This window comes from Dermacentor silvarum, chromosome 7 (genome assembly GCF_013339745.2).
Source record: "Dermacentor silvarum isolate Dsil-2018 chromosome 7, BIME_Dsil_1.4, whole genome shotgun sequence".
NCBI classification, from domain to species: domain Eukaryota; kingdom Metazoa; phylum Arthropoda; class Arachnida; order Ixodida; family Ixodidae; genus Dermacentor; species Dermacentor silvarum.
Window position 1 is genome coordinate 317,183 of NC_051160.1, and position 17,232 is coordinate 334,414.

Below are 17,232 nucleotides of genomic sequence, written 5' to 3' on the forward strand. Positions count from 1 at the left end.
CTTACTGCGCGGCAGCGGCCCGATCAAATCGCACGCCACAAGTTCCCATGGCTTTGTGCTCACAATCGGTTGCAGCATGCCGGGCGGCTTCCCGCCTCTCGGCTTTCTTGCTTGGCAGACGTGGCAGGTTTGCACGTATTTACATACGTCACGCTTCATGCCAGGCCAGGTTGCGAATCGACATAGTTTCTTTCATGTCTTTGGTGCGCTCCCGTGGCCATCTATGTCGTGGTAATGCTGCAATGCCACTCGTCTGAGCTGGCGCGGGATGACGGCATTTGAATCTCTCATTTGAGTCTTCTTTGCCTGGCACGTATTTCAGCAAAACTCCGTCTGCATCAAGCAGATAGCTCTCTAGCTCAGTCTCAGCTACCCTAGAGCCCGCACCCACCGTCGTACCGGCGGTTTCCGTGCGCTCTCCGACTCCTCTCTCTGGGTCCGTCTCTTCCCTGAGGCTGGCGACCAGGTTTTGACAGTGAGTGTCGTCCTTTTGAGCCCTGATGAGCTGATCTCTGCTGAATGCAATCTCGAGGGGCGGTCTCACTTTAACGAGATGCACGTGCTCTTGGTTTTGTGCCGGCGGGGTTTTTCCTTCTCCCCGGCTTTCCCGCGATGAGAGCGGCTCGGCTGCCCCCTCCTCCTCCTCGTGACCGGCTGGTAGGGTGTCCTTCACCGGCGCCCGTAAGCGCTGTAAGGTCAGGGCCCAACGTGCAAGCCTCCCGCTTGGCTCACGGAGGCGGGTCAGCCAAGTCAAGGCCATGTGGTCGGTCTCGACTGTCAACCTTGTTCCTTCTACGTACATCTCGAATTTTCGGAGTGCATAGATCACTGCCAAACATTCCTTCTCCGTCACTGAATAGTTGCGCTCTGCCGGCGTCATCGCGCGGCTTGCGAATGCCACCGGGCGTAGCTCAGTCCCTTCTGACTGAAGGAGCACTGCACCAATTCCGAAATCGCAGGCATCTGTCTGGATCACGAAATGCCTGTTTAGGTCCGGTAGTTTCAGTGAGGCTGTGTCTGCGATGGCCTGAGTGAGATGGCGGAAGCTTTGCCGTTGCTCCTGCCCCCATTCCCAAGCCATGCCCTTCTTCAACAGTTTTGTTAACGGGGCTTGCATGCGGACGCAGTTGGGAATGAACTGTCGGTAGTAGCCTACCATCCCAAGAAAGCGGCGTACACCACTCACGTCCTGCGGTTCTGGAAACTCGACGATTGCTCGAAGTTTCTCCGGGTCCGGGGACACCTGCCCTCGTTCCACCCGGTAACCGAGCAAGCTCACTTCTGCTCTGCAGATTTGCGCCTTGGCCGGGTTGAGTGTGAGGCCGGCTGTCCGGAGTTTTCCCAGGACGTCTCGGAGATGATCCAAGTGTTCTTCAAAGGTGTGCGAGTACACGACGATATCGTCGAGATAGGCGAGCGCGTGATGCCATTTGGCGTCCCCAAGTACGCGGTCTATCAGCCGTTGAAACGTGCTCGGACTTCCGGAGAGACCGAAGGGCATCCGCACGAATTCGTAGAGGCCCCTGTGGCAAGTAAATGCCGTTTTGCACTCGTCGCCTGGCCGCATCTCTACTTGGAGATAACCTTTGCTAGCATCCAACGTAGAGAAGTACTTCGTTCCGCCGAGGTTGGAAACTATCTCGTCCACCCTTGGGAAGGGATACGCATCCTTCTTCGTGACTGTGTTCAGCCGCCGGTAGTCCACACAGAGACGGGAACTCCCATCCTTTTTGGGGACGAGCACGACTGGGAAACCCCAGGGGCTCGTGGACCGCCGGACGATACCAGCCTCGAGCAGCTCCTGTAGCGCCGCGTCAATTGCCTCCCGTTTGGCAGGACTGACCGGTCTAGGGTTGGATTTCCAAGGCTGCGCGTCGCCCTCTCGATGCGGTGTTGTACCAACTTAGTGCATCCTGGGCGGTCTGTAAACATCTCATCGAAGTCGTTTAACAACGATAAGACGCGGTCTCGCTCGTGCTCTGTCAGATCACTGACGTCCGCCAGGAGATCGCACCTTTTCCGATCCGGTCTCGGCGAAAATCCGTGTTGACAGGCCGCCGCCAGCGGTTTCGGCAGTGCGCGGGACGCGTTGCTCTCTTCGAGAAGATTCCTCCTTTCCACTTCGGCGAATGCCGGTGCGGCGAAATGCGCGAGCGGCGCCAACGAGTGGTTGCGGTAACCACCGTTGCCGAAGTCGATCACAATGCCACTCTTCGCCAAGAAATCTTGGCCGAGGATTACTGGGACCGTGAGGTCCGTCAGATGAATGAATCGCTGCCTCTGCCGCCGCTGATTCCACCGCACGACGAGTCGCACATCGCCGTTCGAGCAGGCCTCTCCGCACGCCAATTGAAGAGGTAGTTTTCGTTGCCGTAACTTGACCCTTCTCTGTTCGAGGTGGGAGGCGACCTCGTCTCCGATCATCGATGCACTTGCCCCGGTATCGAGTAGTGCTTTGAAGGTAGTCCCCGCGATTGCGAGATCTATAAAAGGGGCATTCACGTTGTTCGGCGCTCCGACTCGAAAGACTGAAGATGCCGCGATGGTGTTTGCCTCGCAGGCTGTTGCCGTGGCCGCCGGCAGTGTTACCGGCGGCCCGCCTCGTTTCCCTGCTGGTTAGAGCACTCACGCGCGATGTGTCCCGTCTGGGCACAGTTGAAACAGCGCACGGTGTTCCTCGCCGTGGCTTGAGCGAAGCGGGGCTGCTCCGCCGATCCCCAATCGTCAGGGTGAGGTCGGCCGTACGTGATCGCGTTTCTATCGGGTCCGCCTAGCTGCGTCACTGGTCTGCGATCGTCTGATCGGGCGTGATGTTGCGCGCCGGACAAGCCTCCTGACTGTCTTGCTTGCGCGGTCCTCCACCCGTATGAGTAGGGATCGAGGGCGCGGTCCGAGATTTCGAACGGCACGGGTGCACCCGAGGACCGACCCGGCATCGCAGCGTGTTCGCTGCTCGTGCGCCCGCTGCCGTGCCAAGCGCAGCTTGGTTCCAAGGACTCCGATGGAGGCGGCGGTGGTCGATACGCGCGGGCTGCCGAGATTTCGGCTTGCACCCGGCGTGATTCTGCGGCCAGCTTGTTCCGCGTACTCGAAAAGCTCTTGCATCGCTCGGACATACTCCACCAGCGATTCGTCCGGGGCTTGCGTGCGCAGCTCCAACTCCCTCCGCATCTGCAGTCGGTAGTCGTACGGAAGGAATTCGTCTCTAAATAGCCTACGAAACTCGTCCATGCTGCTCGCCGTGTGGCCAACCAAACGGTACCACCGGGCGGCCTGGCCAACTAGAACAACCGGGAGAACTCTCTCCAACACCGCGCTCTCGCGCATGCCAGTCGCTTGCTCGTACTGTCGCAACGCCAGTAAAAAAAAAAAATAAAAAATAAATTAGCGCTCATCTGATCGCCGTAACCACTGTACGCCGGTATCGGTACTCCGATTCGAGGCCCGGGTGAAATCGCGGTTTGCAACACCTGTTGCAAAGCGCTCGCCAGCGTGTGCACGGGATTTGCCGCGTCTGCAGGCATTCCTCCGCTATTGGAACTGCCAACACTGTCCGGCCCGTTTGCGGAGGCCCCCGTGTTTACTGGGCACTGGTCACTATGGAGCTCCGTGACGCGTGGCGATCTCGCTGCGTGACGGAGAGCCGACGGAGTTGCGCCGTTTGGCCAGACCGAGTGCGCGCTCAAAGTGCCCGGGGCGGCTGCGCCGGCGGCGGGCGCATTTGCTACGGGCACGACCTCGTCTGAGTCGAGCCCTGGGTAGTGTACACCGAAATTTTCCGACGTTCTGAGGACGCGTGTGGCGGACGGAGGTTCTTCGCCGTTCGAAAAGGGGCTCCGGGAACCGCCGCCGTAATCCGCTGTGTTGACGGCGCGCACGGAGGGAACCAAGATTTCCCCGACTGAAGAGAATAGGTTCGGTAACCCGCCGAAGAATGCCGGCGTGTTGGTGAGGTGCGCGGGGTCGGGCACTCCAACATTTTTAGCGGGTGCGGTAGTGCAGTACGTGTTTGCACGGCCCACATTTGTGGGTGACGCGGCCGATGCAACGAGGCCCGAGTTTTCCCTGGCCCGACTGCAAATATTGGCCAACTCCATGAGATCGCTAAGTTCGTACTGCGGGCTCGTCATCGTGTCGCGGGAGCCGGCTGCTCGATTGCGTCTGCAAACGAGAAATCACGTTGGGCGCCAGTTGTAGTCTCCAGGTTCTCTCAAGCCGCCTTTGTCGTAAGGCTTAGGCTTGACGGCCAACTCCCTTGCGCTTGCCTTCTACTACCGGGGTTCGGCGGTACAAGGACAGGCAGAAACACGACAACACACGATAGTGTAACAAGTATAAAAAGGGTTTATTGCTCCATGGGAATTCGCGTGGAAGCAGGCTATAGAGTCGACCTCGACGTTTGTCGGGGTCGATAGTGATCGAACGAGGTAGGGCACGACAAAGGAAGGGAACAAGATGGTTACCTGAGCTCCGTCCTTCGTCGCGGCTCGCAGTAGTCTCTCATTTCTCCGGCGTGCGCCGGTCGCGCCGATCGCGACCGCCCGGCCTCGTTCTGGGCTCGGTCCAATGAGCGCGGGGCTCCGCGTACACGTCACCGCTGCGTTTGCAACCGGTTTCCAGGAGGATCGCGCCACCGCACGAAAAGCCGTTTGGCTCCCCGAACGGGAAGAGGGAAAAAGGCGTCTGCTCTCCTCACTTCCGTGGCGCGCGTAAGGTTGGCGCTGAGCTGTGCTCCCTCAAGGGCTGCAGAAGATAGCGTCAACCTTTCCCTTTCCTCAAGAACCACTTACTACTACGCGTAAGGACGCGGGGAAATATGAACCTTCATAATTCCCACACTCTTTATTATTGCGATAGCCATTATATGGACACTTCAACCGGATTTCTGCCGTCGGCGTCGCCGTCGCCGTGAGGTTCCGTATAGATAAAATCTTCGCCGCGCGCCGTATGCCCCAGCGGAAGCGTGTGGGGACGCGCGCTATCACGGAGAGCGAACGCACTCAATCTCCCACGCGCAAGCAAGGAAGCGGAAATCCAGCGCCGGAGGGAGCAGGGGGGGGCACTTCTCTGCCAACAACCGCGCTCGTCGCTCGTCCGCACAGTCTCTTATCTCTCCCACGCGCAAGCAAGGAAGCGGTAAGCCAGCGCCGGAGGAAGCGGGGGGGGGGGGGGGGGGGGGCGCACTTCTACGCTGCCAACAACCGCGCTCGTCGCTCGCTCGCACCGTCTCTTATCTCCACACGGCTCTGACCTTTATGCGCCATTCGCCGATCAGTTTCCGTTGAGGCGATAGACCGCACGTACCTTCGCCTATGCGGCGTATCCGCTTGCTGCCAGAGTTTTGACGGTCGTTGTCTGCAGTCATTCAGTGTGATCTATTCATGTTTGTTTGTGCGCGCTCACAGCACGCTTGTTCATTCAGTTAGTAATAGTCGGGCCACATTTTCCAACGCACGCTACACATGCAATGCTGCCCGGATTGGCAGTGCAGCGCTACAGATGCGTCCCTTCGCACGCGCTGCCCACGGGAAGCGCTTCTCATCGACACCACCGTTTCACACGCGCCTTCTCGTGGTCATCGAGTCTCTCTTCATGTCGGTCTACTTACGCCGCAGCACACCTCCTTACTTAATCAGCTCATGTTTACTACAATTCATATTGCTACCAAAGCCGCTCACCTTACTTCGTATGACATTGCTGTGTTGCTATCGCATTCATTGCTTCGCCCTTAGGGCGAAACTGTGACACTTTTTTCATTCTATCCCTGCTTGGTTCAGCTTCATTCACTCTATAATCTCGGTTTTATTTCTATCACACTTGGCTTGCTCTATTACTCCAAATTTCCAATTTCCATCACTCATGATTCACCCTATCACCGCTTGATTCCCCTTCATTCACTTAATTCACTCTCGTTTAATCTTGATTATCTTAGTTCACTATATCTCATCATTACATTTCGTTTGATTTCTATCACCCGACTAACCCACTTTAATTCACCATCAATTCACTTTAAGTCACCTCATTCATCTCTCTGTATACCCATTTTTTATCATTATCATTACCATCATAACCATACTTACACGCATTGACACCCATGTCTTTGCGACCAATGTCTTTGCGAGGAGACGCTAGAACACATTCTATGCGACTGTCCTGAATATAATGTTCCGAAACAGTCCCTGGCGTCCGTTCTAGCGCACCTTGACAATAGACCAATGTGAATTGAATCGATTCTCGCGTGTCGTCGACAGAAGACATCGCAGCTGAAGGCGACGAAGGGACTACTTGGGTTTTTAAAAGCCACGGGCTTAGACAAGCGACTGTGACAGTGATGTCACGTACCACGCAATAGTGACGGACTGTTACTGACGATGTGTGTGCTGTGCTATGTGAACTCTCTCCTCCCCATCTTTCACTCCCCCTCATCCCGCTCCCATGTGTAGGGTAGCAAACCGGTTGTGCTGAACTGGTTAACCTCCCTGCCTTTCATTCTCCACTTTTTCCTTCCTTGAGACCCATGACTGTCCTATCATTCCTGCCATTAATTCTCGGTTCTGGGCCACGTTTTGGGTTTTTCGACCCATTTTCCGCTTTGTCATGCTGATTATCACAATTAATTTATTGACTGTCATGATCAATTATCGATATTTATATTCATCATGCAATTACCTATGGCTTTATATATAATGTTATGGGGTTTGTAATTATCTTATTCAGTTATTGCTTTCTTGTACATATTTCTTACCGATTTTTTGCCCGATTTCTGGCTCTACTTTTTCAAGGCCACGTCAAAAGAAGACGTATAAGGCTTTCGCCTTAATAAACACGAACACCTGTTTCAGTATTCCTTATGCATTTACGAAAAGCTTCGCTGTACATAGATTTCAACAGAGCACGCTGAATCTGCTGTTTTTAGGGGCGAAGCGCCTTAGGGCCGACCCTTGTCCCTCGTTGTCCGTTGTCCGTAGGGACGCTGACCGCTAGGGCCGCTGCGGTGCACAAGGGCTATATAAGCGCTGTATATACTGTACAGATGTACAGTATATATATATATATATATATATATATATATATATATATATGAAGGCCCTAGCGGACTTCATGAAAACCAGAGCTACGGACGAGAGAGAAAGAGCGTGCGTCGGGAACGAACGCCCTTGTGCACCGCAGCGCCCCTAGCGGTCTCCATCCAAACCAGAGATACGGTATATGTACATTACACACACACACACACACACACACACACACACACACACACACACAATATATATATATATATATATATATATATATATATATAGGGCGTTCGTTACAAGGGCGTTCGTTTCCGACGCGCGCTATCTTTCTCTCTTCAGACATGGATGATAACGGTCGCTTCTGATAACGGCGCGCCCGCTATGGATGAAAAGGCGAGAGAGAGAGAGAAACAACTTTATTTAAGTGAAAAAAAATTCACTGAAGGATGGTGGTCAGGCGGTGCCTGGCCGCATCCTCCTCGGCTCGTTGAATGGCCCGGAGTTGCACGTCGAGGCTAGAGTTCCGGAGCACGTTATCCCACGCTTCGGGCGAGGGAGTGGTCAGTAGATCAGGCGGGGGTGGGTCCTCGCTGCAGTCCCAGAGTATGTGGGCAAGGGTGGCGGTCGTGCCGCACTGCGAACAGTGTTGGCTAAAGAGGTCGGGGTATATGTGACTGTATATTTGCGGGCAAGGGAACGAATGGGTCTGAAGGCGGCGGCAAACGATTTGCTGGGGTTTCGTGAGTTTGGGGTGCGGTGGCGGTTTTGTTTGGCGAGCGAGGCAGTAGTGTTGCGCGATTTCGTGATACGAGGTCAGAGGCTCGCCGGGGCCCTCCTCGGGATCCGTGGCACTGCCCGCCGCTCGGTTGACGAATCCTCGAGCTTGCCGGTGGGCGGCCTCGTTTCCCGGGTTGCCCGCGTGTGCAGGGACCCAAACTAGCGAGATGGGTGGGGGGTCCTCGTCGTCAGACTGACGAGCGAGGGGTTGAAGAAGGCGTAGTGTGCCAGGGGTGACGGTGCCGCGAGCAAAGTGAAATATGGCGGTTTTCGAATCGCTAAGTATTGTAGTGTAACCGGCAGATGCCGCAAGCGCGATAGCCGCTTCTTCGGCTTCGGCGGGGTTTAGGGCGCGGACGGAGCCGGCGATGCGTAAGGCAGTGGTCGTGTCCGAGGGAGTGCGGATAGCCATAACGCTGAGAGCGTACGCTTTCGACTGCGAGGTGTAACGGGCCGCATCTACATATGCTGCCTCTGTGCTTGAGGCGTAGGTCTCGTGCAGGGCCTGCGCCCTCGCCTGTCGACGCCCGTCGTGGTGACCGGCCAGCATGTTTTTCGGTAGTGGTTTTACTACAAAGCGTTGTCGTATCGGAGAAGGTAGGCAGATCGGGTCTTGGCCAGAGGGCGATGCAGTGAGGCCGATGCGATCGAGGATCCACCGGCCGGTCTTGCTTCCGCGAAGACGTTGTATTTGGGCAGTGCGATGTGCCTCAATCAATTCGTCGAGGGCGTTGTGAAGACCGAGGCTCAGGAGATGTGTCGTGGAGGTGGTGGGGGCAAGGCCTAGAGCTAGCTTGTAGACCTTGCGAATGAGTCGTTCGACTCTGTCCTTTTCGGTGCGTAAAAGGCGGAGGTACGGTAGGGCGTAGGTGATGCGCGATATCACGAAGGCGTGAATGAGTTGGACAAGTTCCTTTTCGCGCATGCCTTGCCGGCGGGCAGACACGCGTGCGATGAGACGGGCCGTCTGTGTGACCGCAACGGTCAGCCGGTCGAGCGTGGTGGTGTTGTATTAGCCTGTTTGGACGTGAAGACTGAGGATTCGCATGTGGTTCACTTGCGGTAAAGCCGTGCCATTTACGTAGACTTGGATGGTCGGTAAAGGGGGGTGTTTGATCTTGCGGCGGTCGGGAGGTCTAAGCAGCAAGAGTTCAGATTTGCTCTCCGAACATTTGAGGCCTGCCTGCGTTGCGTGGTGAACGACGGCGTCGGCGGCACGTTGAAGGGTCTCTTCAATCTGGCCATCCGAACCAGTGGCCGTCCACAGTGTAATATCGTCGGCATAGATGGTGTGGCGTAAGCCGGGGATCTCGTCGAGTGAGGCAGGAAGTGTACTCATGACCAGATTGAAAAGAAATGGGGAGAGGACTGCCCCTTGAGGGGTGCCTCTGTCCCCGAGGTTCATTCGTGCGGACGTGAGGCCGCCGGCCAGTGAGAGCTCTACCGTTCGGTTTGAAAGGAATTCACATACGTAATTGTACGTGCGCTCGCCCGGATGTATGGCGGCAAGGTTCGAGTTAATAGCCGCGTGTTGCACCGTATCGAAGGCCTTGTGGAGGTCGATGCCGAACAGGGCGCGGGTTCCCGCGTGAGGCGGTGTCCGAAGTATGTCGTGATGTATTTGAACGAGTGCGTCTTGCGTGGAAAGATGGGCACGGAACCCCAGCATCGTCGGTGGAAACAGGTCGTTCTCTTCCGCGTAAGTTTGCAGTCTGGCGAGGACTACGTGTTCGATCAATTTGCCGAGGCACGAGGTGAGCGAGATGGGACGCAAGTTGGCGATATCCATCTTTTTGCCCGGTTTCGGGATGAACACGAGTTTCGCGTGTTTCCATTCTTGAGGTAGTTTGCCCGAATGCCAGCACTCGTTTGCATACTGCGTGAGTGCGACAACCGATTTGTTGTCGAGGTTTCTTAGTACTTTGTTTGTAACGCCGTCGGGACCGGGCGCCGAAGTCGTGTGAAGTTTGAGAAAAGCCGCATACATTTCGGCCTCCGTAAAATCGGCGTCAAGCGTGGGGTTTGGATCGCCATTGTAAGGGGGCAACGGTGGTGGCGGTGTATTCGGTGGGGCAAGGCCCACGTAGCGGTCGGCTAGCTCGTCGAGTAAGTCGGCGTCCGTTCCCGGGTAGTTGTGCAGGAGCTGTTGCAGCTGTTTCTGGGCTGACGACTTTGAAGTGCCGGGATCGAGCAAGTGACGCAGAAGATGCCAAGTTTTCTTGCTGCTCATCTGTCCGTTCAGGCCGTCGCACAACTGGCCCCACTGTTGCCGCGCGAGGGCGTGACTGTGGCTTTCGATATCGCGTGCGAGCGCCTCGATGCGGCGGCGCAGCTTCCTGTTGTGTCGTTGCCGTCGCCACCTGCGGAGGAGGCTCGCATGCGCATCCCACATGTGCAGAAGACGAGAGTCAGTCGTAGGCGAATCGGTGGCGGTCGCTTCTATCTCGCGCGTCGTGATGTTCACGTGCTCGTGCAAAGAAGAGATCCAGTCGCGGAGGTCGGTAATGGCGTCCGGGGCTTGCTCTTCGCGCAGCTTGCGGAACTTGGGCCATTCCGTGATGCGTGCCGTGGGCTTGGGCTTCTTGCAGACGAATGTCTGCACTGTGGTCGCAAGGATGTAGTGATCGCTGCCCGCAAGTAGGCCCGTGTTCTCCCAGGACGCTCGCGTCACGTTCTTGCAAAACGTGAGGTCTGGCGAGGTGTCGCGGCATACGCTGTTGCCTATTCGGGTGGGCGGCTGTTGCGGGTCGTTTAGCAAAGTAAGGCGCAGATCCTGCACGAGGGACCATAGCTTTTTGCCTCGGGGGTTTGTGTGCATGTAGCCCCAGTCAGGGTGGCGTGCGTTGAAATCGCCGAGCACGAGCAGTTGTGCGTCGCCGGCGAGTGCTAGTGTTTTGCGAAAAAGATGACAGAAATTTTCTACGGCTGCTCGCGGGGAACAATAAACGTTCAGAACGAATAGCGACCGGTCCATGCGTTTTCGTGGTAGGATTTCGACGAGTGTGTGTGGGATGTCTGTGTATTCTATATCGTGCTGTGTGGCCGTCAGGTTGTTGTGTACAAGCTTGGAAGTGCAAGGGGAGCCGTGCGGGTCGAGCTGCTGGTAGGCCGCGTAGCTAGGAAGGGTGGCTGGGGCGGACGTTTCTTGCAACGCGATGACGTCCGGAATTGATTCAGTGTTTGCCTGCGGATCGTTTTGTAATTTCTTTATGAGTTGCTGCAGATGGCTGCGTTTTTTGCGGTACCCCCTGAAGTTCCACTGCCATACGATCAGATTTGTACGAGCCATGATTAATTCATGGGAGTGGCCCCTTGCGGCGTGGAGGGGCGACTGCGCGATGAGGAGCGGTGGCGTCCAAGATGCTTATGAACGCTAGCGAGCGCATTTTCTGTGTGTTGCTTCAGAGTGTTGTACGAAGCGTGCGTGTTGCCGATTGCCTGCTCTAGATTTGCGAAGCGGGCATCTATGGCTTGTTGCATGGTATTGAGACGGGTCTCGAATTTCGCATCCAAGGCGTTAAAGCGGGATTCGAGCTTTGCGTCGCTGGCTTGAAATGCCTCAGCTACGGCTTTCGTGACTGCCCCTGTAATGGATGCGTCTATTTGAAGCGACTCAGTTGAAGTGGTGGCTTTACGCTTTCCCGCAGCGGCGGCTTGCGGCTGCTGCTGCTGCTGTGGGACGGTGGTTGTTACGGGCGGTTGGATGAGGGCCCTATTCAATTTGGAGTCCAGCGACTGTATGTGCTGAGTGAGGTTTTCTATTTGGGATAGGAGTGTTGAGATTTGGGACTGCTGCGAGGACAATGGGGCCTTAAGGGAGGTATTCTCTCTGACCAGCTCCCTCACCTGTGTGTCTTGCGACGGGTCCTGTGACGACGACTTCAGCGAGGACGGGGGTCCTTGGGCCCAGGCAACCTTCGTGGGGCCGGACGACGACTGCGACGAGCCCTTGGTCGAATCCAAGGAACAGTCGACCGATGTCGAAGCGCCCCGGGAGGACGAGGCCAAGAAGTAGCTGCTGGTTGACGGGGTCCTCGAGCGGGACGGAGATCTGTTGCCGGTGCGGGATCTCGAGCGACTGGCCCGTTCTTGCTGCGGTGGTTGGCCGAGAGGCGGGAAAGACTGATCGCGGGACGGCGAGCGGCCGGTTCGTAGGATCGACGGTCGTCGAGGCGATTTAGACCGGTTTGAGTTTGGACCGGATGGCGTTGGCTTCTTCACGAAGCGATATTTACAGTTGGAACTGTTTGTGGTGTGTCCGCCGTTGCAAACAATGCAGCGGGCCTGGCATGTCGGCTGGGCGTCTTGCGGGGCCGGCGGGTGGTCTTCGCCGCAACGGGAACAGCGGTTGCGTCTGGGATGAGGGCACACGTCGGTTCGGTGGCCCACCTTGCGACAATTGAAGCAGGCTTCCACCTTCCGATAGAAAGGGTAGAGGCGTATGTGCACGCCGTGGTAAAATATCCATCGGGGTAGATGATCCCCGAGCATCGTAACGAGTATGTGACTGGTCCGTCCCATACGGCGGCCGCCCACCACGGGCATATTCGGGTTGCTCTCCTGTAGGTCTTGCAGGATTTCTTCATCAGAAAAATTGTCGAATGCGTGGAACATGATCCCACGAAACGCATCGTCTGGCGGCGGGGCGTAAATGTGAATTTCGATGGCCTGGTCCCCGAATTTTAGGGACGTAACTTGGAGGTACGTCTTTGCTCGAGCTGAGTCTTGCACGCTTAGAGTAAATGTATTGTTGGTAGGGTGGACCCTCACTTGGTCGCGGGACGCCGGCGGCTGGTCCGGTAGCGACGCTGCCTTGAGTAGGGCTTCGTATAGTTGCCAGGGCGGCAGCTTCGTGAGGTCGATTGGGACTTTGGGCCGTCCCACGATGTGGATGGCGTCGGCCGGCATCCTGGGTAAGGGGCCGCGTCGTCGCTGGGGCGGCGGTCGTGGCTTCGGATCGTTGCGAGGTGGCCGCGTTTGCTCGGCGTCCTTCGGGTCCGGCGTGGCTTGGCGAAGCTCGAGCCTTCGCTTCTCCTGGGCACGAAAACCGGGCGGCGGCTGCCAAGAGTCGTCCTCCCATTCGTCGGTCGAGATCGTGTTTCCTTCTACTACGCACTTCATGTCGGTGGGCGGCCGGGTGCGGTAGGAAAGGCGGGCGGCCGCAAAAGAACGCGCGGCCTCGCTGAGCCTAGGCGCGCAACTGCGCTAGGCCCAACCGTCGGGCGAGAAAATGTGGTCGAGGGAAAAAGAAACTCTCACTTGAGAATGGCCGTCAGAAAGCACGTGAAATTGGTATCCACGGGTTCGGAAACACTTCGCGCACCCACTCGTGCAAAAAGCATTTACCTAGAAGAACATTTACGGCGAGAAAGTCGGAAAATCACGGAGCTCGATGCGGATGCGTCCGTTGTCTCCGAGCGCCGGCAGCGTTCCCCTTGAAAAGGCGAGAGTGGCGGCTCAACTGCAAGCGGAGTCGACGGCTCGCAAAGCTGCTGCAGCGACGCATACAACAAGCGGACCCGGAGTCTAGGGCACGGGAAGCTGGAGCACAACGGCAACGCCGGCAAGCGGACCCGGAGCTGAGGGCTCGCGAAGCTGCAGCAGCACGCCAACGCCGGCATGTGGACCCGGACCTGAGAGCTCGCAAAGCTGCAGCAGTACGGCAACGCCGGCAAGCGTACCCGGAGCTGAGGGCTCGCGAAGCTCGCGCTTGAACCGAGCATCGGCGCCACCAACCTCAGGTAGAGGACGCTTGCGGCGTTTTGCTGCCGCTTCCCGCGCTCTCGGCGCCTCTGGGTCCGCTTGCCCGCGTCGGGGGATTCACGGTTCACCGAATAAGCCCGCGGTGCTTCGCCCACTCATCATCATTCACTTCGTGGATATACGGTGTTTTTGTCTCTAACAAAAATAAAGAGTTACTAGTTTGCGCTTCGTCCGTCAGCGTCCTTGTTCCCTTCTTCGTCTTCTTTTTTGATTAAAGCGAAACTTCATTCGATTTTCCCGTTGCTGTGGCTGCTATCTTGCCGAATAGGTCTCGTCGAATGCGTGAGTCATACTAAATACAATCTACTCGTCACGCCACCGTCGTCGGGCAGTTCTCATCGCTACAGGCTGTTGGCTACAGTATTGCAAGGTTGGCTGGTGCCGGACATAGTGAAAACACGAGATATAGTGCGAATCGATGCGGCCCGCGGCGGCAGGTGATGCACGTAAGTGCAAATGTGAACTCTAAACACCAACACGCGGTCGTTGTCATGCGGCCGTCGTCATTTTATCGCACTCTTGCCATTGTCACCATTCCTTCGTTGTTTAGGAACGCTTAGGATATTTTCGCAGATCTTTAGATAAATCAACGACAGGAATTAAACTCTTGGCCTATAAAACTTATGTCAGACCGATCCTCGAATACGCCGCAGTAATTTGGAACCCCCATACAAAAACTAACATCCAAAAACTCGAGAAAGTACAGAGGAAATCGGCTAGATTTATTTATAACTCTTATAGTTGGAAAATATCCCCTGCAGCCCTTTTACAGACAGGCAACTTGGAGAGCTTGGAGACAAGGCGGTATCGTGATAGACTAAAACTTTTCTATTTATTGTATCATGACAAATTAGGAATAGATAAGAATTTATACTTTCAACCAGTACAGCGACGGCAAACTCGATCCTTCCACTCCAGGAAAGTCAGTGAATACTTGGCCAAAACGAATGCTTTTAAAAACTCGTTCTTCCCGCGTACAATCCGTAACGGGAACGACCTGCCCGCTGAGGTGGTCGAAAGCCCTACTATTTCGTCTTTCATGTGCGCGCTTGAACGTTTTCGATAAGTACTTGCCTTCTATTTATCATGCGTATTTGTCATGCATGCGTTTTCATTCATGTGCGTTCGTTCGTTCCTTTTTTTTAAAGAGCTGAGATATCAAATACGACTTTGTTATGCGCAGTGCCGAGTGCTGTCACACGTCACGCGCAACGTTAGAATGCTGTTGGTACAGAAATTTTGTATTCTTGTATTTCACTTATTCTTGTATTGTTTCATACCCACTCCTTCCCAAGGCCTGACACTCAGGCCGGCAGTATGTACCAAATAAAGAATGTCATAGTCACCCTTCCGACACTCTTTCGCTGTCACTGTGTTGTTATGTCGTCGTCATCACGCCGCCACCTTCGAGCCGTCATACCGTCATTGTCGTCATTTTGTCGTAGTGGTTCCACTGTTGTCATCCCATTGTTGTCATGCCTTTGTAGTCACGCCGTCGTCGTCATGGTGTCGAGGTCATTCCACCTTTTTCATGCCATCGTCATCATAGCATTATAATCATTTTAGCATCGCCATCCTATTTTTCTTATGTAGTGACTGTTTTGTATCGATTTGCTTGTTTAGCTGTGCTTTCTACCATATTTATTTTGCCCTTTCTGTAATGACCCCCAGTCGGGTGTTGACAGTATTCAATAAATATCGTCGTCATTCCTTTCGTCACACCGTTGTTCCAGCATCGGCATCACGCTGTCGTCCCCATACCACCGTCGTCACTACAGGGTCGTCATCACATGGTCTTCATGCCATTGTCGTAATTGCATCAGGCGGTCGTCGTCATGCCGTCGTCGTGTTTTTGTCGTAGTGATTGCAGTGTCACCATGCCGTCGTCGTCATTCCATCGTCGACAGGGGAACAAAGACGAAACACAACAAGGGAAACACACACCAGCGCAGTCTTTTCCATCGTCGTCGTTTTGTCGTCGTCACACAACCATCTTCATGCCGTCGTGGTTATTACATGATCGTCGTTCCTTCGTCGTCAGGCGTAGCATGTGCATGATCGAGCATAACATTTTGGGCGAGGCGGTTCCCAGTAAAAACGTGCAAAATTGGTCGGGTTATTTGTACTTGCAAATCGTCGTTAAGCAGGAGAGGTTTATCTGTATTATTAGCATTTATTTTTATTAGGATGAGGCAAAACGCGTTCTTCATAAACACCAACGAAAGCTTAATTTAAACCGATTCCCACAGCGCGTGAGAGCCGCAGACTTGTTTTTATTGCGATAGCAATTATATGGACACTTCAACCGGATTTCTGCCGTCGGCGTCGCCGTCGCCGTTTGTCGTCGCCGTCGTCGTCGCCGTCGCCGTGAGGTTCCGTATAGATTCCAAAGGCGATAAAATCGTCGCCGCGCGCCGTATGCGCGAGCGAAAGCGCGCGGGGGACGCGCGCTATCACGGAGGGCGAACTCCCCCGCGCGCTATCACGGAGAGCGAACGCACGGCGGAAAGCAAACGCGACTGTCCCGCGAAAGGCCGTGGGGGTATGGGAGGGAGGGAGGCGGGGCGGCGCTGTGCTCCGGCACCAAAGGCGTATCTTGCCACTCAATCTCCCACACGAAAGCAAGAAACGGGAAGAGGGGGGAGGGGGCGGAGCAGCTTCTCCTCTGCCAGCAACTTCTCTGCGCTTTGCCCGGCGGTCGCCCGCACCGTCTATTATCTCCACACGGCTCTGACCTTTGTATGCGCTGTGCATTCGCCGCTCAGTTTACGTTGAAGCGATAGACCGCGCGAACTTGCGCTTGCTGCCAGCGTTTTGACAGTCGTTGGCTGCGGTCATTCAGGGTGATCTATTCATGTTTGCTTGTGCGCGCTGACACCACGATTGTTAATTCAGTTAGTAAGCCAATGTGTCCAAGTTTTTGCAGCCGATAAAACTACTATCCCTACTCCGAATAGCTCTCTACTAATTTGCTATCGCAATCGATGCTTCGCCTTTCGGGCGAAACTGCGACATTACGGGCACACTCTCAAAATGTTTCCACCATATGAGGCGTATCATTCCCCAAAACAACAATCGCCATATGTCTTGCTTGCGTTTCCTTTCTTGAAAAGGCTCGTGTTAAGAGTACGTGTCACCCTGATAATCCGGTTTCTATTCGTGACCTGGAAGTACGGGGCACGCAGCGTTAAAGGAAAGTCACTCAGGGCAAATGACGATTATTGTGTGGGGATAAATTAAGACTAAAATGGTGTAAATTGTTTTTAGAATGTACAAACTTTGTGGCCACTACCCTGGTTTCGGAATGGGGGACTCACAATGTTCATCCAGTCACGCGAGGTAACATTCGCAAATACGTTCGTTTGCAGGTTTCTTCCCGAGCCAGTGCTACTCGCACAACCAGTGCATCGAAATGGACGAGCACGCCCTGTGCGTGAGCAACGTGTGTGACTGCGAAAACGGCTATCAGAGGGAGCTCATCTACTGGAAGTACGTCTGCAGGCCAGGTACGTGATTATCTTCTGCTCTATTGGCTGCCCTGGACAGTTTGAGGTAGGCTAGGTATGTCACCTATACACTAGCACCTCGAAACTGCGTGCTATACTAGATCTGGACCTTTCAAAAGCCTTCGACAACGTGACACACGATTTAATGTTGCAGGAACTTGCTCGCACGG

At 55.0% G+C, this 17,232-nt stretch overlaps 2 protein-coding genes across 2 annotated transcripts in view; both read left to right on the forward strand.

Moving 5' to 3' along the window:
* LOC119457436 (uncharacterized) overlaps window positions 1–17,232 on the forward strand; it is a 742,184-nt gene that overhangs the window by 166,900 nt on the left and 558,052 nt on the right. The gene's annotated exons all lie outside the window — the stretch shown is intronic.
* Window positions 1–17,232, forward strand: part of LOC119457437 (uncharacterized) — a 263,718-nt gene that overhangs the window by 94,763 nt on the left and 151,723 nt on the right. The window contains exon 4 of the mRNA XM_037718989.2: window positions 16,925–17,062. Within this exon, the coding sequence (XP_037574917.1) occupies window positions 16,925–17,062 (138 nt within the window). The remainder of the gene's footprint in view (window positions 1–16,924; window positions 17,063–17,232) is intronic.